Source organism: Bidens hawaiensis, unplaced genomic scaffold (genome assembly GCF_021521415.1).
Source record: "Bidens hawaiensis isolate Kalapana, Puna unplaced genomic scaffold, B.hawaiensis_p1.1 tig00004357_1, whole genome shotgun sequence".
Taxonomy (NCBI): domain Eukaryota; kingdom Viridiplantae; phylum Streptophyta; class Magnoliopsida; order Asterales; family Asteraceae; genus Bidens; species Bidens hawaiensis.
The window spans coordinates 1,583,802-1,603,569 of NW_027491262.1; the positions used below are offsets into that span (position 1 = coordinate 1,583,802).

At 35.4% G+C, this 19,768-nt stretch overlaps 1 protein-coding gene and 1 pseudogene across 1 annotated transcript; one reads left to right on the forward strand and one right to left on the reverse strand.

Moving 5' to 3' along the window:
• The first annotated feature begins 16,418 nt into the window (after window positions 1–16,418).
• On the forward strand, window positions 16,419–17,051 carry LOC143626393 (uncharacterized). The gene has a single exon (XM_077096506.1). It carries the CDS (start codon window positions 16,419–16,421, stop codon window positions 17,049–17,051), a length of 633 nt encoding a protein of 210 aa, XP_076952621.1.
• Window positions 17,052–18,551: 1,500 nt separating this feature from the next.
• LOC143626394 (putative ribose-5-phosphate isomerase 2 pseudogene) lies at window positions 18,552–19,259 on the reverse strand (annotated as a pseudogene).
• Between the last annotated feature and the right edge of the window lie 509 nt (window positions 19,260–19,768).

Sequence of the window (19,768 nt, forward strand, 5' to 3'; positions counted from 1 at the left end):
GGCCGGAATTGGATTCTGTTGCGTTTTGTAGATCGCCGGTTCAGGATTTCCCTCCGGTTTATTTTGTAAGGAGGGAAAAATGAAAGTTTGCCGGTGATGACTTTTTGTTTGACTTGAGTTTTGAAACCGGAAAATAAGAAATTACTTTTTTGCGTATTAGCATCGGTTACTTTCTCTAAGGAAGGTTGTCGGTTTAACTATTCGAGTCACGTTCATGATAATAATGTTGTGTGTGAGCGGTTATTTGTTAATGAGTGTATCCAGATGACTAGGCTTTGGTAGTGGTTAGAAAAAAATTATAAGAATTAACTTTAGATAATTGTTGATGTTTGAACATTAAAATGCATAATTTATGTTGAATTAAGATCTTTTGTTGATTGTTATATATAAAAAAACACATAATTCAGTGATGTCTGAATAAGATAAAAGCAAGGGCTTTTTTGTATACTTACATCTAAATGAAAATCGGTCAATATGTTATTGATACTGAATGTGAAAGAGGTGGATGTCTGGTTCGTTTAAATTTAACCGATTCATTGAGTAACGATGATGTGAATGTGCAAACCTATCTCGATGCTAATGGTCATTATATTACAAAATGATTTTGTAAGACTAGTGGCGTTATTATTAATATAAAAAGTGGTCCTTGACAGACACAAGATGATGATTATATTTTTAACCGTGATAATTATTAATATAAAAATATGTTTTTTAAAAGGTTAATTTAAACTTTGTGAAGCCCTGTTTGATCTACTTGGGTAAATAGCCAACTCTAGAGGAAATATTCGACACATCTTTAGACTTTAGTTGATCAATGGGGAGAGTTAATGCACTTACAAATAACTTAACCCAAAAAAAATTGTTAAAGTGACTTATCTCTACTATATATAAAATACCAGTCAAGTACCTCTTAAATTTTAAGAGGTACAAATTGCATTGCATAAATTTCAACTCTTGATGCATATCTTAAAGTAGTTAAGCAGGCATAGTGGTCTTTTAGACAAACACATCCGGAGATTAAAATTTATAGTTACAATTTTCCCCCCTAATCTTTACTCAAGTTTTGAAAATTTTAATTAAACTAACAACTTTGCCCCCTCATCTTTGACCCCACACCTACAACACTTTATTTTCTTTTGATATCTTTTTAAAAAAATATTTTCAACAAATTCCAAATGCACCATTGCGATGTGCTTATTTTTGTCGACTTTTCGATATAAAATTTTTTCAAAACCGATGTATGGATTATAATGTACAAGTGAATGGAAAACGAATGTGTCCAAAATTCAACTAATGCACAACTGAGTTTTTGAGCGATGGTTTATTAGCGAACACCGACAGTTTTTCCTTCTCAAACTGCATATAACCAACCTATGACTTCTTCTCACTTACCCCTCAATCGCTCTGATCGGTGTTGGTGCTATGATTTAAATATGAGGAATCATGGTTTTCTTTAACGAATCATTGTGCTGCACCGGCATCTGAATTCAAGGTTTGATTTCGTATGTTCCTTATTATGCAATTCTTCTTGACTGGATCGGTTTTGGTATGAATTTGGTTGGTATTTGTTGATTTGGGGTGTTTTATGCAGAAGAGGTTATTAAAAGAAAATTAAGAAATTGGACCAAAAAGACCTCTTGTCTGTTTTTCGTTCTTCACATTTGTGATTTCATTTATGTAGGTTATGGATATAATATAATGCTACTGTATATTTTGTGTTTATGCAAATCTCAATTTGAATTCAAAGCATTGAAAATAAAACATGATACAAGCTAAACGTTACGTGATTTATTGAAAATACATTATCATATTGAAAATAAAACATGTTCATTTGATTTATTAGTGTTCACCATCTTAATAGTTTATTTGGTTTATTATTATTGGTACCCAATAAAGAAATCTACCTATTGTCAATGTGGCTTTGTTAATATACATGATTTTAGGGCTGAATTTGCTAAACATATTCCAACTTCAGACAATATAACATTTTTTTCTTGCCACATTTAATCATTATTCAATAAAAACAATTAGTTGTAAGCATACAAGTACGTTGCATTTAATCCAGGTACCCTGGCTGCAAAGACTCTTTCTTGTCATTTGACAACAAAAACCAACTTCAGTCTGAAAGACAGTTCACTAATTTTTTTCTCTTCTCATAACATTAATTTTTCTATATGTTTACTTTTTATATTTCAAACACTAAAAGATTCCAAAACTTCTCATATCAGTACTCCTACACCCGCTCACACATCCAACAAAAGTCTCAAGCATGCACTAATTATTTATTTTAGAATTTTATTTCTATTTACTAACATAATTTTCAATTAATTATTTTTTTTGTCTTGAATTATAGGCCATTTAAGGTTCCAAGTGTTAGCTGGGCGGATATCTCAAGTATATTAATTATTTCTTCTATAATTTTATTTATATTTTCTAGCAAAAGTTTCGATTATGTTCGAAATCTACTTTGCCATGTAGTAGAGTATCAGCTGCTACAACCTGCAAGGTTTTTTATTTGTAAATTTTTTTATTCAGCACCGTAGTTTATTATGATGGCAACAATGGGAATTTTGTCACGCCAATTTAGTATCATCATGCCATTGTATTTATATTTTGTGGCCTTATGTTTTGATGAAGATAGAGAAGATGATATATGTATATAATGTGGGATTTTTTATTAGCATCAGGAAGATTGGTGAAGATGATCCACTTTTGCAAAATGTAAGATCTCACTTTAATTTCACAGCATATTATTATTAGAAACATCAAATTTGTTTGAAGATGAGGCCAATTTGTGTGTGCTAGCTACTGATAGATTTGTATAAATGTGGCATACATACCATCTTTCCAATAGATTTTGCTGATGCACAGCAGCACAAATAGGTGTGACACACACACCTATTGTAGATTCTTTCGCATAAAATGATAGGGTAATTATGATCAGCTGTGATTTGATTTAACTTAAGTTGTGTGAGCTATACTTTGGTCGACTGTGATTTTGATTTAACTTATGTTTGCAGCTAGCTGTATATTCATAATTTAAAGGGAAAGGTTACGTGCATATATGTGAATTTTGTTAATGTCGTTACGCCTTGATCAGCTCTCACATAAACCTTGCCCATTCAATAACTTGTAGTGTTTTAAGCTAAATATTGAGTCCCTAATGCGTTATCTTCATCTTCTTGATTAAGTTACATTAAGCAAAAATGAAATTGAACTGCTAATTTTTATTCATTGCATGCTTTAAAGTATCTGATGGTTTATATGAAAAATCCAACTCATTGTTAATAATTAGCGTACTTTGCTTACTTTTTTCTTTTCTTTTTTGAATAGCTTACTGCAGTGGTTCTTTTAGCTATGAAAATTTGACAACCACATTATACACTGATTCTTAGGACAATTTACAAAAGCTCCAGAGATGCATCAAGAAGAATATGATGATCACCATGTTTATCATGATAATCACTGGCCAAATATTGAGGATCCACAAACTGTTAGTAGGCCCGAGCTTCATGGAGAGTTTGCTCTTTCCAGCCTCCAGGTCGGGTTGGTACAGTCCCGGGGGATCAACATGTTCTGCTCACTCTTATAGATTTGTTCGAAATTTCACGTTTTGTCAATTTCCTGTCTTTAAATTTGATGTTTCACATAGTTATTGATAACACATTCTATTAAATTATACATCATCCTCAACAACACCATTTATTTTAAACCCGAATAGATTTCAATAAATCTAAATAAACTAGATTCATTGTCAAACTTCTATAAAAATTCATTACAAATCAAGTTTAGAAGAAAAATTATAATAAGACAAAATAGTTGGTAGTTAATAAATATAAAGATAAGGATAAGAAATAAGATGTGGGAGTCTTTTAGAAAATGTGAGACAAATTTAGAGAGATGTGTTTTTAGTTAAATTATTTTATATGGATAAAGATAATGAATAAAATGCGAATGCTCTTAGATGATAAATTAATTGTCTGTGACTGAATTCGAAGTTGAACATCCATTTTTACATTGTTATATATCGTTATATATAATTCACTAAATGCAATGATTGTATAAAGAAAATTATAATTACCCTCTCGTGCCCTTAACGTAAAAACTAAGCTTTGCAAAGTGGGCGGGTTAAGTTGTTTAACGAGCCTAACCGATGCCGACAAATTCTGTCGTGTTCCCGCCGCAAAGCGCGGGTTACCTACTAGTCAAATGTGTACTTGCAACCACAACGTATCCAAAATAATACAACCTCACAAAAATGAGTGATTTATATCCTTGCATTTCACTCGGCTTAATTCTTGGCAACTAGTGAGGCACACGCCGAGAATAAAGTTTCATGTTTCTTACAAAAATGTGAAAATAACAGTGTTACAATACAAATTAAATATTGGGAATAACATTTTTTCTAATAGCGTTTGGAACTATTCCAATATTCAAGAAAGTCTTCTCGAGACAGGATGTCAATCGTTTATATTGATTTTGACGGTCAAGGCATGACTCACCAAAGAATACCTTAAGAAGGAAACCCACCATTATGGTAAAACTCCCTTAAGTCAGGTTTTGAACCTGAGACCATAAGATACCAAACCTTAGTCATCACATTCATGTCATTGAATCAGATGACTAATTACAATAATACAATATCATAAAACCTTTCTCTCAATTAAATGTGTTGTAAGATCAAACCAATTGTATTTTTTTCCCGTTAGATATTAAATATTCAGTTGTCTTAAATATACCATTTAACTCACCGTATTTGTTGGATGATGATTGATGACCTCGGTTTGAGTAGCAAGCTTATTAGTAGCCGCACCAGTTATCATCTGACTTTTTAAGACTTCTACGTCTATTCTTAAATTACCTTCTTTTTTTTTTGCCACGAGACTTGAACACTATTCATTTAGAAAGAACATTATCCAACATCTTGATATCGCAAGATCAAAGACCCTTCGATCATAAGAGTTTGTATGTTCAATTGTTTTAAGTATCAACACTTCCTGTTCCATTATGGTTCAAGCATACATTTAAAATGTTATTAGTAGTGGTCTTAATTCAAAACTAAAACAGATAAACTTTAGCTTTACAATTTTCAAAACACTCAACTGTATGCATATTGAAGATAAAGATGATGTGATTGTAAATTATCATTATCATTATCATTATCATTATCATATAAATATCATTTGTCAATCAAATATATACAATAATCTAGATAAAGATGATGTGATTGTAACTAATCTTGAAATATATGTAATATTGAACTTTTTATATTTATATACAAAGAATATGTTGTTAATATTCAAGGTTAGGGACCAAACTTTGTACACTTATATTTAGGCTACATGGGCATGTAGAAGACGGCTATTGGTAGGTTGCAAGAGCCATGTTTATACAAATTACAAATTATTATATTTAGCACTCAAAAAGACCCCCAAATAAGTTATTGGTTGCTTACTAGCACTTTTTTTTTATTTGCCTTTTTATTATTTAAAGATTTACATGTTGGATCAAAATAATTGTTATATCATAACAGCATTATATATATTTTTTAAACGGCAACTTTCTTGTATTTAAACTATCACACTTCTTAAATTTGAAGATCTCGTTGCCCTACTCGGGTCACTGTGCCGTTGTGCTGCCACAAGAGCAGAACTCTCTGATGTAACACACGGCAGGACGAAACCCTGGTGAGCTTGATGTTACCTTTTCATTTTTTTAAATAAGTTTTATGTTAAAATAATAATGGATCCCTTTGCGGGCCTTGTTATTTTTATATAACATATCACCATACTCGAATGAAGGTTTATAAATAGTGAACTTAACTTTTCTGATACAATATAATACGCTTCTTATCAAGGAGTGTTTCAATTCAGTAACTTACATCCTTGACTACTTGTTATATGTGCTAGTAAATCGTTAAAAGTAAAAAACAATAGAATCATATAAACAAAAGTAAATTTGGCCGTTTAGCAAGTTTGAATGTTTAAAGGGTCAATCCACACTCTAGTTTTGTATTCTTGACGATCAATATTTTAAACTTGAAAACTGACCGAATAAACTTTATTTTTTTAGAAAATGTATTTGCGCACGTGCATATTATATTTATGAAGCATCTTTATCTTTTTAAAAGTTTCATACCAAAAACTTAAAAGGTAAAAGGAATCATCACCTATTATTTTAGGCTTTACCCACAAATATTCCTTTTTTTAAAATGAATTACCTTTTTATGGATAGAGAAGTCAAAATGTACATGTTTTGGGCAGCTTTACACACAATTACATACCATAAAATTAAATAGTGAAAAAGTTAATTAAATGATTTCCCACAAATAGTTTTATGGTTTTCAAAACAATACATAGCTTAAGACCTTTTAAAGAATTGAGGATACTAGTTTACAACCAAACCATAGTGGATTGCAAGTTGCTAAAAAAAAGGAAAAAGATGATGTAACTATACAATAATTAATTGGTGTCAAAATTTGTTGGAAGTATCATGATGAGAGAGTGATTGCTCCTTTTAATCCGTTTTGTTGCTTTACTTGAAAGCAAACATCACAGCATGTTAGCAAATCTAAATGAATGCATAGACGGTTTAGCCCATACAGCTAAATCGAATTATGTGAACCTTTTATGAAATTCTAGAGTAGTTGAAACCTTACGAATGTATGATTTCTATTGCATAGTTGTGTCATGTTCAATAATTTTGAGACTTCTGATTTAAAGGACACACACATGTAATACTCTCACACAGCCGTACGGGTATACGACTTGAAAATGCCATCTGATCGAAGTGTAGTTTTGAAAAGGCACAATTATGTGCTTATATTTAGACAGTCGTGTGGCATACTTTTAATATCTCATTTTCTAGCTTTAAGCATAACACTATTATGTAATGAAAAGCTAAGCGTCCAAGAACCCTTAAAAATTACATGGTGTAATTTTTAAGTATGTAACACGAGTAAAAAGTAAAGAGCTTCTAAAAAAATTAAAAAAATGAAAAGATCAAATGTCACTCCTGAAGTTTGAAGCCAAAATCTTTAATTTATAGACTGACACATTACACTAAAGTATCTGGTCTCATTAGGGGTGTTTGGTATAGAGAATGGAAAAGGAGAGAAAATAGAAATGGAAATGAAATTATAGAGAAAGAGAATTGGTATGAAGAATGAGAATCATTTCTCTTGTTTGGTACACGAGAAAATAAACAGAGAACTCTACCATACCCAACCCCACCTCCACCCAACCTGACACCACTCACCACCGCAGCCCCACCACCACCAGCACCACCACCACAACACCACCACCACAGCCCCACCACCACCACAGCCCCACCACCACCACAGCCCTTTCTTCAACCACAGCCCACCACCACCGGCTGCCGCCACCAAATCCCCTTCTTCAACCACAGTACACAAGAAATTAAAAAGATTCAAATTTTTGGAACATAAGATATAGAAAAAGGAGGCTCAGATCTGTTATCACTGCCTCTTTGGAGATTTTGTGGTGGTGGTTGTGGTGGCGATGATGATGATGATAATCAGAAGCCACCTGCGACCACCGCCGATTTCCACCACCACTGTCACCCACCTGCGACAATCACCCGACCATCTGAAAACCCTAACCTACCACGAACCACCACTTGAAACCCTAATCTCCGTTCACCCGTACCACCTGCAACCTACAATCGGTTACCATCTCTGTGTTCACCACTGCGAACGGCGGAGACGGGGTGGTGGTTGCAGACTTGGAGACGAGGTGACGGTTGCATACTTGGAGACGAGGTGGTGGCCGGAGACGGGGTGGTGGCCGGAGACGAGGTGGTGACATGCTATGAGGAGGCTGCTGAGAAATGGATTTCTCTTTGTTTTAAAGAGAAATGGAATTCTCTAGTTTTAGAGAAATAGAAAGAGAAATAGAAATGAAAAGTGGAAAACAAACAAAAAAAATATTTCTAATTCCATTTCTCCCCAATCAAATCCCTCTACCAAACACCCCCAAACAGCTAGTTGGTAAGCTTTTGTTTTATTGTTTTAAATAAATTAATATATAAAATATAAAAAACTTCTTTACAAATATGCTCTAGGGAGAGCGGGCTTGGCCCTCCCTCCGGGCCACCCCTATAAGAAGCACATGGCTTTGTGTTGCCCTAGAGACCATAGCTTTGGTCATTTCAACTTTTTGCTTAGAATTTCACAACCACCTCATACAATATACAAAACCTCTTTGTATTTTTTTTAAGAAAATGAATTGTGAATGCTCTAAGCAAACCTAAAGTTTACATAGCCATGCAAGTAACAAATGCATTTGCCTCTTCCTAATGAACTACTAGTTTTCAAGTCCTCAATAAGGATCATTGATAACAACAAAATCTTTGCCTAAGATATCTATGTGAAACTCTCACAACCATATAAAAGCATGTCCTCACATTCATGAATCTAACTAAATCGTATTTTGGTCGTACAGAGTAAACACCATTTGCAATTCAAATGCTTCCAATTTAGTCATATGTGGTATAACCAAGCAGTGGCGGATCTTGAGCATCTAGTATGAATGGGCCGAAAGTCACAACAACCAAATTTTGGTTCCTACTTCTAAGTTTCGGGTCAGCAATCCGGTTCGGGTCGGGTCAAACAATAATTCCAAACCCTAACCTACCAAATTGAAAGAAATACAAAATGGTGAAATGCGAATTACCATACCCGGTCTCTGCTTGCTTTTGTTGACTATTTCGATTAATCAAATTCACTCCCATACGAGTTCCGAACCTCAGGCCTCAGCAGACAATAACAGTGCCCAATTAATAAATCGATTTCACATCCAAACGATTTCATCAATTCACTTGCTTGCTTCTCATCTTCTGTTTTGACTTCTATGCCGAACCTCATAAGTTAGTAAGTCACACAACGGCCATCGCACAACGGAACCTCCGCTTGTTGTTGTGTTCGAACATCAACCATATGTTAGGGTTGGATTTTGGGCTTAATGCTTATTTTTTTGTTTAAAATTTATTTGGGCTTGCGGTTGGTTTTATGAAGTTTTATTTCTTAGCATTCATTTCTTTATCTTAACGTTTATTTCGTAAACGATTTTTCATTTTTGGCTTTAAATAAACTTCACATTTATAAAAATTCGAGGCTGGCCCTGATTCAAATAATATGGATGGGTCGGACTCAAATAACTTGGCTGGGCCATACTCAATACATATATATATTTTCTTGATTTTTCTGGAAGAAGGATACTACCGAGCGAAAAACATGGTGTGTAACATCCCGAAATTTCAAAGTGATATTAATTATATTACTTACTAATAGAGGGAAAGTTTACTCGGGTTGTCAGGAAATAAATAATAGAGTAGGAGTTGGTATGAGTCGGGCTAGTATTGGATTAATGGAGACGGGTTAAATGAGAATGGGCCTTAGGTCCATGGGATTTCAGGGATATAAATATCCCCTAAACCCAAAAATATCTTCATTTCCTTACTTTCTACACACACACTCCAAAAACACACACACCATCTACACCGCCGCCGGGCCGAGGAGAGGAACGGGCAGATCCGAGAGAGAGAGAGAGCGATTAGTGTGTTAACAAGTTAACCGAGATCCAAACAAGCTCAAAAAGGTATGATTCTTGATCTTTGAAGTTTAAAGATCCAAGCTTTTTAGTGTATAAGCGACCGAAAATGGTCGGGAAGCGTAGTGGGTGATATTGAACCATAGCAAGGGTGTTAAAATCGCTCAAAATGCTGGACAGAAACCGAACAGCGGCTGATCTGGACAACTTCGCCTGCAACTGGGCAACTTCGCCTTCAAAGCGATGAACTTCGCCTGCAAGCTAAGTTCGCCTGATGAACTTCGCCTGCAAGCTAAGTTCGCCTGATGGCAACTTCGCTGTAAAGTTAAGTTCGCCTAACTGGTAACTTCGCCTGAGGCCAAGTTCGCGTGATGACAACTTCGCCTGAAGCCAAGTTCGCCTGATGGCAACTTCGCTGTAAAGCTAAGTTCGCCTAAGGTTAACTTCGCCTAGAGCTAAGTTCGCCCGAGGGTTAACTTCGCCTAAAGTCAAGTTCGTTTAGAAAATAAATTAAAAATCTAATGAAAAATGTGTTAAGACAGTTAATGGAAATAAAATTTTTCCAAGCTGACCTGGCAGCTCGACCCCAGCCAGGGGCTCTGCCCCTTGGACCCTGCTAGGGGCTGCCGCCCCTAGACCCCGCTGCCAGGGGCGCTGCCCCTGGACCCCCGTTCGTTGTGGGTAGTAGTTAAGACTGGAAAGATGATATGAGTAGTGATAGTTGTTTGATACGTGTACTTGTTATACAGTCAGCCGTGCACAGCTGAAGAAAGGGATTACGATTAACGGTGAACGTAACCGTGTTCAGGTGAGTTTCTAGCCCCATTCCTTGTTATGTTTTCGGGGCTGTGTGCATACTCGATGTGTTGTTAATACATTTATCCTAAGTGATAAGTGTATGTCATATGTGATATGTGTGATAGATATGAATGATTGCTTGTCGGTACTCGAACGATCTTCGGATATTGCGCGTACTGTCAGGTTAAAAATAAAGGTACGAATATTATATATCGAAGATGTATGAATATTTCAAATGAATACTTGTCGGGGCGTGAACGATCTTCGGATATTGCACGTGTCGACAAGGGGTATGGTTGTTAAATGAATGAGGTAAAGAATGCCTAGAGTGTTCTTATGTCATAATGTAAGTATGTGTATATAGGTACACGAATGACATGTGAGTTCTACGTTCGACATAGTAAGTTAGGATGGCAAATCCCTCTAGCTTCTGTCGGACATTGACTCGGCTGGTGATGGCGTAGTTAAGGACTGTGAGCCTTATACGTGAAGTAGATGATATATGTAGACGTAGATAAGGACTGCGAACCTTATACGTAATGTAGATAGGCGTCAGCATAGGAAAGGACTGTGAACCTTATACGTGCTGTATTTGTAGCATAGGGGAGGACTGCGAACCTCGTACGTGCTATGAATTAGGTTGCAACATAGGGAAGGACTGCGAACCTTGTACGTGTTGTGGATGTATTACAGCATAGGAAATGACTGTGAACCTTATACGTGCTGTATTTGTAGCATAGGGGAGGACTGCGAACCTCGTACGTGCTATGAATTAGGTTGCAACATAGGGAAGGACTGCGAACCTTGTACGTGTTGTGGATGTGCTATGGTATAGGGAAGGACCGCGATCCTTGTGCGTACCATAAATGGTGAACATAGGTAAGGACTGCGAACCTTGTACGTGTTCACGACCTTGAGTACAGGTATAGACGGTGGACTATGAACGTACTCTCGGTATACTTAGGTTAGTGATTGTAGATATGTATGTATGTATGGTAGCAAGTATGCATGTAGAACAGAAGGGTAACTAGTGAAGTATGGATATATATGTATGTGTATGTATTGTATGGCGTTCGATTAACTAGAACTCACTCAGCGTAGCTGACTTTTAGTATGCACGCAGGTGAGCTGATTATAGAGTTAGCATGAGGATGGCACATGGCATGGATTGAACGGCTGACATCTGAAGAAGGAAGAAAAGATATTTTAAATATAAAGTTTTGTGTTATGGTATCAAAGAAAAGATTTAATGTTTTGTAACAAATGATTGATGTTTTATATTCCACGAAAAGTTTTAATAAACTCTGATTTGAAGAACTGTGTTTATGAGTAAATCCGACGCTAAAGTAAGGTTACTGGGTTCGGGGCCTTACATGATGGGGCCGCAGCCCGGTTCGGCCCGAGGAAAGATCCGCCATTGTAACCAAGCGTTAATGTGTTTCCTACCACAGTTGTATCGTGTTGTTAATGCTAATCCTCGATAAAATCAAGCACACGTTAACTTAACACATGACAAAGATATTTAGCATCATAAACATGTTTAATATAATGTTGTTGAAGAATTAAAATCGCATGATCAAGAAAAGTATGTTTTTTTAACGACGTTGATGAAAAGTAATATCACCTAACAATTAAAAAAAAAAGTCTATATGATAGCTATATAGTGGCATTATCTTCATCTAATCTTTAATTGTACAATGTAGAGAAACATGAGTGAACATTGATAACACGAAGCAAATACATAAAATAGTATCTGCTTTGTAATCGCATACTGTATTGCTCTGTATAAAGATGGATTCTTGATGATTGATAATACGCGAATGAAAATGGAGAACAATGATACCAAGTCACGTATCATATGCATTTAAATATGTAATAGAAAATTAGTCAATTGGCAAACATAAATACAAATGAGTTCATACATCTCATGGCTATTAAATGACTGTTTAAAACCTTTTTAACAATATTAAAAAAGTATAACACATTGAAAGCAATTTTTACTTCCAAATTTCTCTTTTAAAAATATATTTCTATAATTAATAAACTCTTATTTCGTTTTGTAAATTTATGTTAATTACATAAATCATAAAAAAAAATTCTATAATTAATAAATTCTTAATTTCTATAATTAATCTCACTTGCTTGCATACTAACCTTATGTGTAGAGAGAATATATTTGATATTTCAATGGATAAAAGTACGTCGACACATGGGTATGATGTGGACTCTAGGGCTAATCTCTGCAGTGGCCCACACACTTATTAATTTTAATAAAATATTTAACGATGATGATAATAATAGAGGAATAAAGCTAAAGGAGTGACGAGGAATAGTGTAATACACCACCATTCATTTTTATTTTATTTTAACATTATTTAATATTTATTTAGATAAAGCCAAATACGACAGCTTCCATTTCCAAGCTTCTTGGTGCATCTATTCTTTTTTTAATTATTTAAATTAAAATATGCATTTCATTATTAAAAAGAAAACAAAAATATTAATACACATGCCTCAATTTGGGGAATATTACTCAACTAGTGTTTACCGGCGTGTTGCGCTGGTACAGCTGGTAAAACCCCGAACGTTGAAACATGAGTGTTGTAATACCCCAAGTGTTACGACGGTAAGTCTATATGAATTCAGACATTATCGGTTATGCTCGTGAAGGCATAGACATAGTTGGTAAAACCTAATCGTTAAACCCAAAAAATAAATTTGTCAAATTAAAATATAGAAAAATAAAATATCCGATGTTTATTTGGTTGGTAAACCCGGGCAGTGCTAAAACTCAAACGTTGTCGGTTCAGGGCCTTGAGGCAGTAACCCGACACGAATTCGATAAGTTTATGTTACTTTCGTTATTGCACCGAAGCTAAAAACGGTAAAAATATAAAAATTGAGCCAGACCAATGGGTGGCGTCGGTCAGTAAACTTGGACGTTGGTAAAACCTGAGCGTTGTCGGTAGGTTGTGAGTTTACGCGAATTCGATCCGTTATATTCGTTATGGTACCGAAACTAACAAAAAAAAACAAAAAGAAAAAACAAAATAATATCGACCAGTACGTTGCCGCCAAGTGACCCAATCAACACTTAACAGAACCATACTTCCTAATTATTATATATAATAATTATGGTGGTGTAACTAGAAATAAACCTTAAGACAAAAAAACCTAAGTTTGGAAAAAATGATTCACATGTCCGATCATAGAATTGAATAAGTTTAAATGTTGTAAATTGTAATGCTAATGTTTGAAATATACGATAAAGACCAGAATAGCTTCACAAGGACTTAATTTCACAACGTCAAGAACTATGCATGTTTTGGTGTCAAGTGGAAAAGACAACGTTCCCGCAAATAAACCAGTAGCAGATTCGTAAAATCGTTTTTAACAACGACATCATGTTTTGGCGTTTAGAGGTGTGAGGATTTTTTTTTAATGGTCGTGTCATACAAGCCAACTAACATTCAACTCGTGCTAAAAGGTCTAAAGCAACCTCAAAATTTCCCAACTCTATTTTAGGCTTATAGTATTGTGTTATCATCCGAAAATATATGATGTTACTTGAATGTCGGATAGATAGTACATAATAGTTTTCTTACTGATATCACATGTATCTGTCTCTATATGTCGTTGTTGCTCATCCATCTACACATATAATCCTATTAAAGAATTCAATATTTGTACGACAATAACGAAAATTAATACGTTGTTGATAGCACCGCTTTACACCGATTGGTAAGACTATTTATCACAGTATGTTTCATAATTCACGTATTTATTTAAATATTCTAAGTAGTCGAGATTTATATTGTTAATAATATTAAAATCTTTAAATCGAGTCTCATTTTGAAATATGGCTTTTAATTTAACACATAAATTGCATATTATAAGTTTAGAGCTAAATTGTGATTTGGGCCAATATTGTACAATTGATATTAGAGCTAAATTGTCTGGCCCATTGATGTATCAAATGGGCCGCTGTGAGAAATTTACGGGATGACTGTCATGACATTGCTTGATAGGGATGAAACATTTTCGGTACCGGTACCGAATTGTATCAACTTTTTAGTTTTTGGTATCGATATGATACCGGTACTGGTATTTTTTGAATTTTGCACAAAATATTGGTACCGTACCGATACCATACCGAACATTTCGGTACGGTACCAGTACCAAATATATCGAATTTTCGGGATCGGTACCGGTCGATACCGGGACATCCCAAGCTCATCCCTGCATTGCTATATGTGACATTGACATGCTTTCTTTTCGAAATCTTGATGTGACAAAATATTTAATCTGAAAAGTTTGAGATTTATACCAACGACCATTATGATTTTTCTTTTTTATGGAATTAGAACGTCTCAAGTTACCGTCAACATAAATTATCAAAACATACGGAAATGCTAATTAAAAAAATTACTGAATACGCCCCTGATGTTATAATGCAATGGCCAGTGACGGATGTATAAACTTTTGGGTTTTGTGCGATAATCAGCCTGTAATAATGTTAACTGAGTTATAAAAAACCGGTTAACCGTGTCATAAATGTTAGGTTTTGACTCTAAGTTAGGTCGAAAGATCTTTTTATTATTATTTTTTTTTGGGGGGGGGGGGTTGTTAATTAAACGCGGCCTATTTTTGTTTTCTTGTTGAGTAAGTTATTTACCATAGTTATCTTCATATAAACAAAAGATATGTAATTATAATCACCATAGTTGCAGCCGTAAACGTAGTTGTCAAATTATCTATTACATAATTAAGAACGCAATTTTAAGGGCCTGTTTTTTATTTGTCCAATGCCCGAAACTTTAAAAAGTTTCGGATGCAGGGTTTGCTTCCTTTGCATATCACTTGATTTCTAACAACATAATAAACTAGTTAACGGGTTAACCCAAACACGACACAAAACCGAACACAACTAAAAAAACCTAGGAGTTTATAGAGTTGACAAATGCGTGTTTTGAACCCTAACCCCACTTACATCTTCACACGTGTCCTCATCTCCTCTCTTCCAAATAAAGCTTCCAAAAAACCCCCAAATTCACTTTCGAGCCCTAATTTCTATCAAAACCCTTCAGTCCACTCACAAATACAGTCAATTCATACTCTAAAACTCAACTTCAGCATTCAATCAATCAGGTTAGTCTACTGTCTCATCCAATTTTGTTTTCATCAACTTCAATTCTACTCAATTCCATTCAATTCGAGTTTCTGTGACGTAATTTGATCATTAGGTTTATTTATTTCACTTCGAATCGTCAATTGTTTGCTTGTACTGTTGTTGATCTTAACTTAATTGAATTTAGCTCACCGAATTTGTATGAATTGTATTTTTAGCTAAACTAGGGCACAATTAATGAAATTGACGGTGGATTTGATCCAATGAAGTGTTAAAAAGCTTTGTTTGAGTTGATTTTAATGTAGTTTTCGTTGTCTTTTTGCTTGTACAGTTGACTTTTGCTTACTGAAGTCAAACATCAGTCAGAATTCAATACGTATATAACTATTAATGAAATTGATGGTGAATTTGATCCATTGAAGTGATGATAGGCTTTGTTTATGTATTTTCGTTGTCGTTTTGCAGAGTTTTGTAGGTCTGGTTTCATTGAGTTAGTACAGTTGACTTTGGTTACTGAAGTCAAACATCAGTTAGAACTCAATAGGTAACTTGTGTGTTGCACGTGTTAAATAAATGTTTTAAAAAAATATTTGCGTAAATAACATTTTGTATATTTTTCAAAGACGCTTTATAAAAGATTATAGAATAGGGCTTATGGTGTAATCATATTATTTACCAAATGAAAGCAATTTATTATGTTATAGGAGAAAGAGGCGGGAAATCAAAATCTAGATTTCACCAAAAGTCGACACGTGACATCCAATATTTAATTATGTGGCCTGCAAAGCTGACAGCCTGACACGCGTCCTCCATTATTTTTATTTACTAGATATAGAAGATAGAAGATAAAAGGTATCTATATTTATTTTCTTTCAAATGAGAAAATGTTTTGATGAATGTGAGACATTGAATAAACTACCAAAATGCCAGCAGTTAGGCATTGTTCTAGAGTTGATACGTTTGAGCTTAAACTTCAAATGGGAAGGAATCTCGGTGCACAGAAATCTGAGAAATACTTTAATCTTCTAACGCGGTATCTGAGTCTAACGCTTGGAAAATCAGAATTTGATAAACTCTGCGTCCGTTTGATTGGTAGAGATAATATCCGCCTTCATAATGAGCTTATCAAGGCGATTATTGAAAACGCAGCCGTCTGCGACACACCTCCACTAGAAAAGGTCAAACATGTCAACCCGTTGACTTTCAAAGACACGAACGGTGGTCTTCAATCTCCTAGAAAAGGAAGACATCCAGATGTTTGTGAAAGAAAGTTTAAAGATGACAAGAATCATATGGTTGAAGTTAGTTATAGAAGAATCCCAATTACAGCTCCATTTGGTATTAGTATACACTCGAATGAAATGCGAAAAGTGGTGTTTGATGATTCAGGTTCTGGTTATGGTTATTACACAGAGACGTGTCATTACAGTGGTCGATTGTTGAGCAAAACTTCATTAGAAAACCGATTGAAGCAAAAGTTGAAAATGGAGGGTTTGGATATATCTATGGATTGGGCACTTGAAACGTGTTATAAAACCGAGTTTGGATTTAGCTAGCTCGAGGTCATTACAGGAGCGCAAAACACGATTTACCACCTCTTTGTTGGATTTCCAAACGGCAGCATTGACTGACCCCAAGATGCTGGGGGAAGATTGGTCTATACAGCTCGAGAAGATTCTAGAAGCAAAAGTGTAGATCGTGCATGGAGGAAAATAGGAAACCACAAAAGTTTTGGATGAAAACAATTAGGTTGTATATACATCTCCATTGAAGCGGAAGTTATAACTAGTTTGTAAGATTCTTGGCCACCTCAATTATTCTGGTGGTTTTTAATTATCATCTGTAGTATTACTTAACTTTCTTTACTGATTGTTGTTAAATCTTTTTTTCTTGTGTTGAACAGGCTATGAAGTATGAATATAATCATATATGGTACAAAGATCCTGAATATTGATTTCAAACCAACCGCTATCTTTCTCCTTGCTCATTATTATTGATTTTATTGAGTTAGCAAGACATCTAATAATGATAGAGGTTCAATCTTGCAAAGATTTACAGATTCAAGGGAAATCATATGAACAGGCAAGATTCACTAGTCTTAAAATCTTTTCCTTTTTGTTTGATTATCTTTTAGTTTTTCTTTTCCATAGTTGATATGCATGACTATAAGTTTTTATCTTCAATTTCTTGTTTTTGACAAATGCGTGTTAATACACACATCAATTTATTGCATAGATTAATAACATGAAAAATATGAAATGCTCTTCATATGTTTGCAAAAGCCGGCATAAGTGCATAACTACATACTATTTAATATACTTGCCTTTTGTTAGTCAACCATTTCTTTGGCTGCCTACTTGCCTTTGTTTCTTAACATGCCTTTTCAACTTCACATGTGAGTAAGCTTGATTATCATATGCCATTGACTCTTAAAATGGTGTTTTAAATTATAATTAGTTGGAGTTGCTCCTCGCGATGCTGTGGGAAAATTTTGTACATGTATATCTATAATCTGACCTATATACCAGAAAACACTTTATTTTGAAAATAACTCCGTTTTTTATTAAATATATATCGGAATGCTGATGAAAAAAAATTAAACACAGTTGTGTACTTACGTACTTAGAAATTTAAAAAGTTATTGAAGAAAAGTTATTAGAGAAAATAAAATTAAATGATAAATGAAATCTTATTAAAATATTTAAGGGGTAAAAGATTAATATTATCTTGACAAAATGGCAAAAGACGTCCTTTACGTTGGACCTGATTTTCATTAGACATCCTTTAATGAAAGAAATAGCAAAAGGCATAATTCATGTTTCAAATTTGTTTCACGTTACGTTTTTTGCTACTAACCCAGTTAAATTTTTTCGTTAAATCTGGTCATGTGCTTTGCACATGAGGGTATTTTTGTAATTTTATATATAAATTATTTTATATTAAAACTAACAAATACTCCCCCCTCTCTCTCCTTGCATCCACCATCACCACCCACCTTCTTCTTTCAACATCCAAAACCCCACCACCTGTTGCCGACTGCCACCACTGCCCACCACCTACCGCCGCCGCCACCACCTGTTGCCGACAACACAAGACCCCCCCAAAGCCCGCAGCTTCGCAACACACCCGGCTTCCTTAAACAAAAATTTGAAGCTTAGACGCCGTAAATTTCCAGCAAAACGGCACGATTTCGACCGGCATCGCTAACTCGCTTCCTCCTATATAATCCACAAGCTTGGACTCGTCTACGATGACTACAAACTTTTTACAACACCCCTCAATCATTTTCTCCCGGAGCAACGACCCGCCCCTGCCTTTGACCAGATTCATATCCGGGTCGACTTCATCGGCACCATCGATGGCTAAATCAATGACCGGGTGGGTGTCGATATCCGAGAGGGGTATCCCTAAGGACAAAGCCTGCTGGTGGGTTTGGGTGGATGTGGGGATTCTGATGATGTTGGCGAGTTTGCCTTGACGGAGAAGCTCTCCGATGCGGTCAATCGCGTGTTTGGCGGTGGAGCCGATGCCGAGGCCGAGGACCATGCCGGACTCGACGAATTCGACGGCTTTGTAGGCGGCGATTTTCTTGAGGTCGTCTTGGGTGAGGATGAGTTGCGGCGGCTGTGACATTACGGCGGCGGCGGTGGGTTTTTTGGATCTGAGGTAGGCTAAAGCCATGTGAGTGATGTGGGTTTTAAGGGATTAGTGGATAATGTGTTTGGGGGTGAGGATTGAAGGTGTGGGTTTGATTAGGGTTTTGAAGATCTAGAGTCCCAAATGGGAAGAGGGGATTTGGAGAGAGAAAGTGGTGTGGATTTGGGGTTGTGGTGGTGGTGGTATTTGTAACAGAGGATTTCAGGTTATGCGAGCACGGCAACAGGTGGTGGCGGTCGGCAACAGGTGGTGGTGGCGGTGGTAGGTGGTGGGCAGTGGTGGCAGTCGGCAACAGGTGGTGTGGTTTTGGATGTTGAAAGGTGGGTGGTGATGGTGGATGCAAGGAGAGAGAGAGAGGAGTATTTGTTAGTTTTAATATAAAATAATTTATATATAAAATTACAAAAATACCCTCATGTGCATGGCACATGATCAGATTTAACAAAAAAATTTAACTTGGTTAGTGACAAAGGACGTAACGTGAAACAAATTTGAAACATGAATTATGGCTTTTGCTATTTCTTTCATTAAAGGACGTCTAATGAAAATCAGGTCAAACGTAAAGGACGTCTTTTGCCATTTTGTCTATTATCTTTATTATAAGCCTATAAGGGAT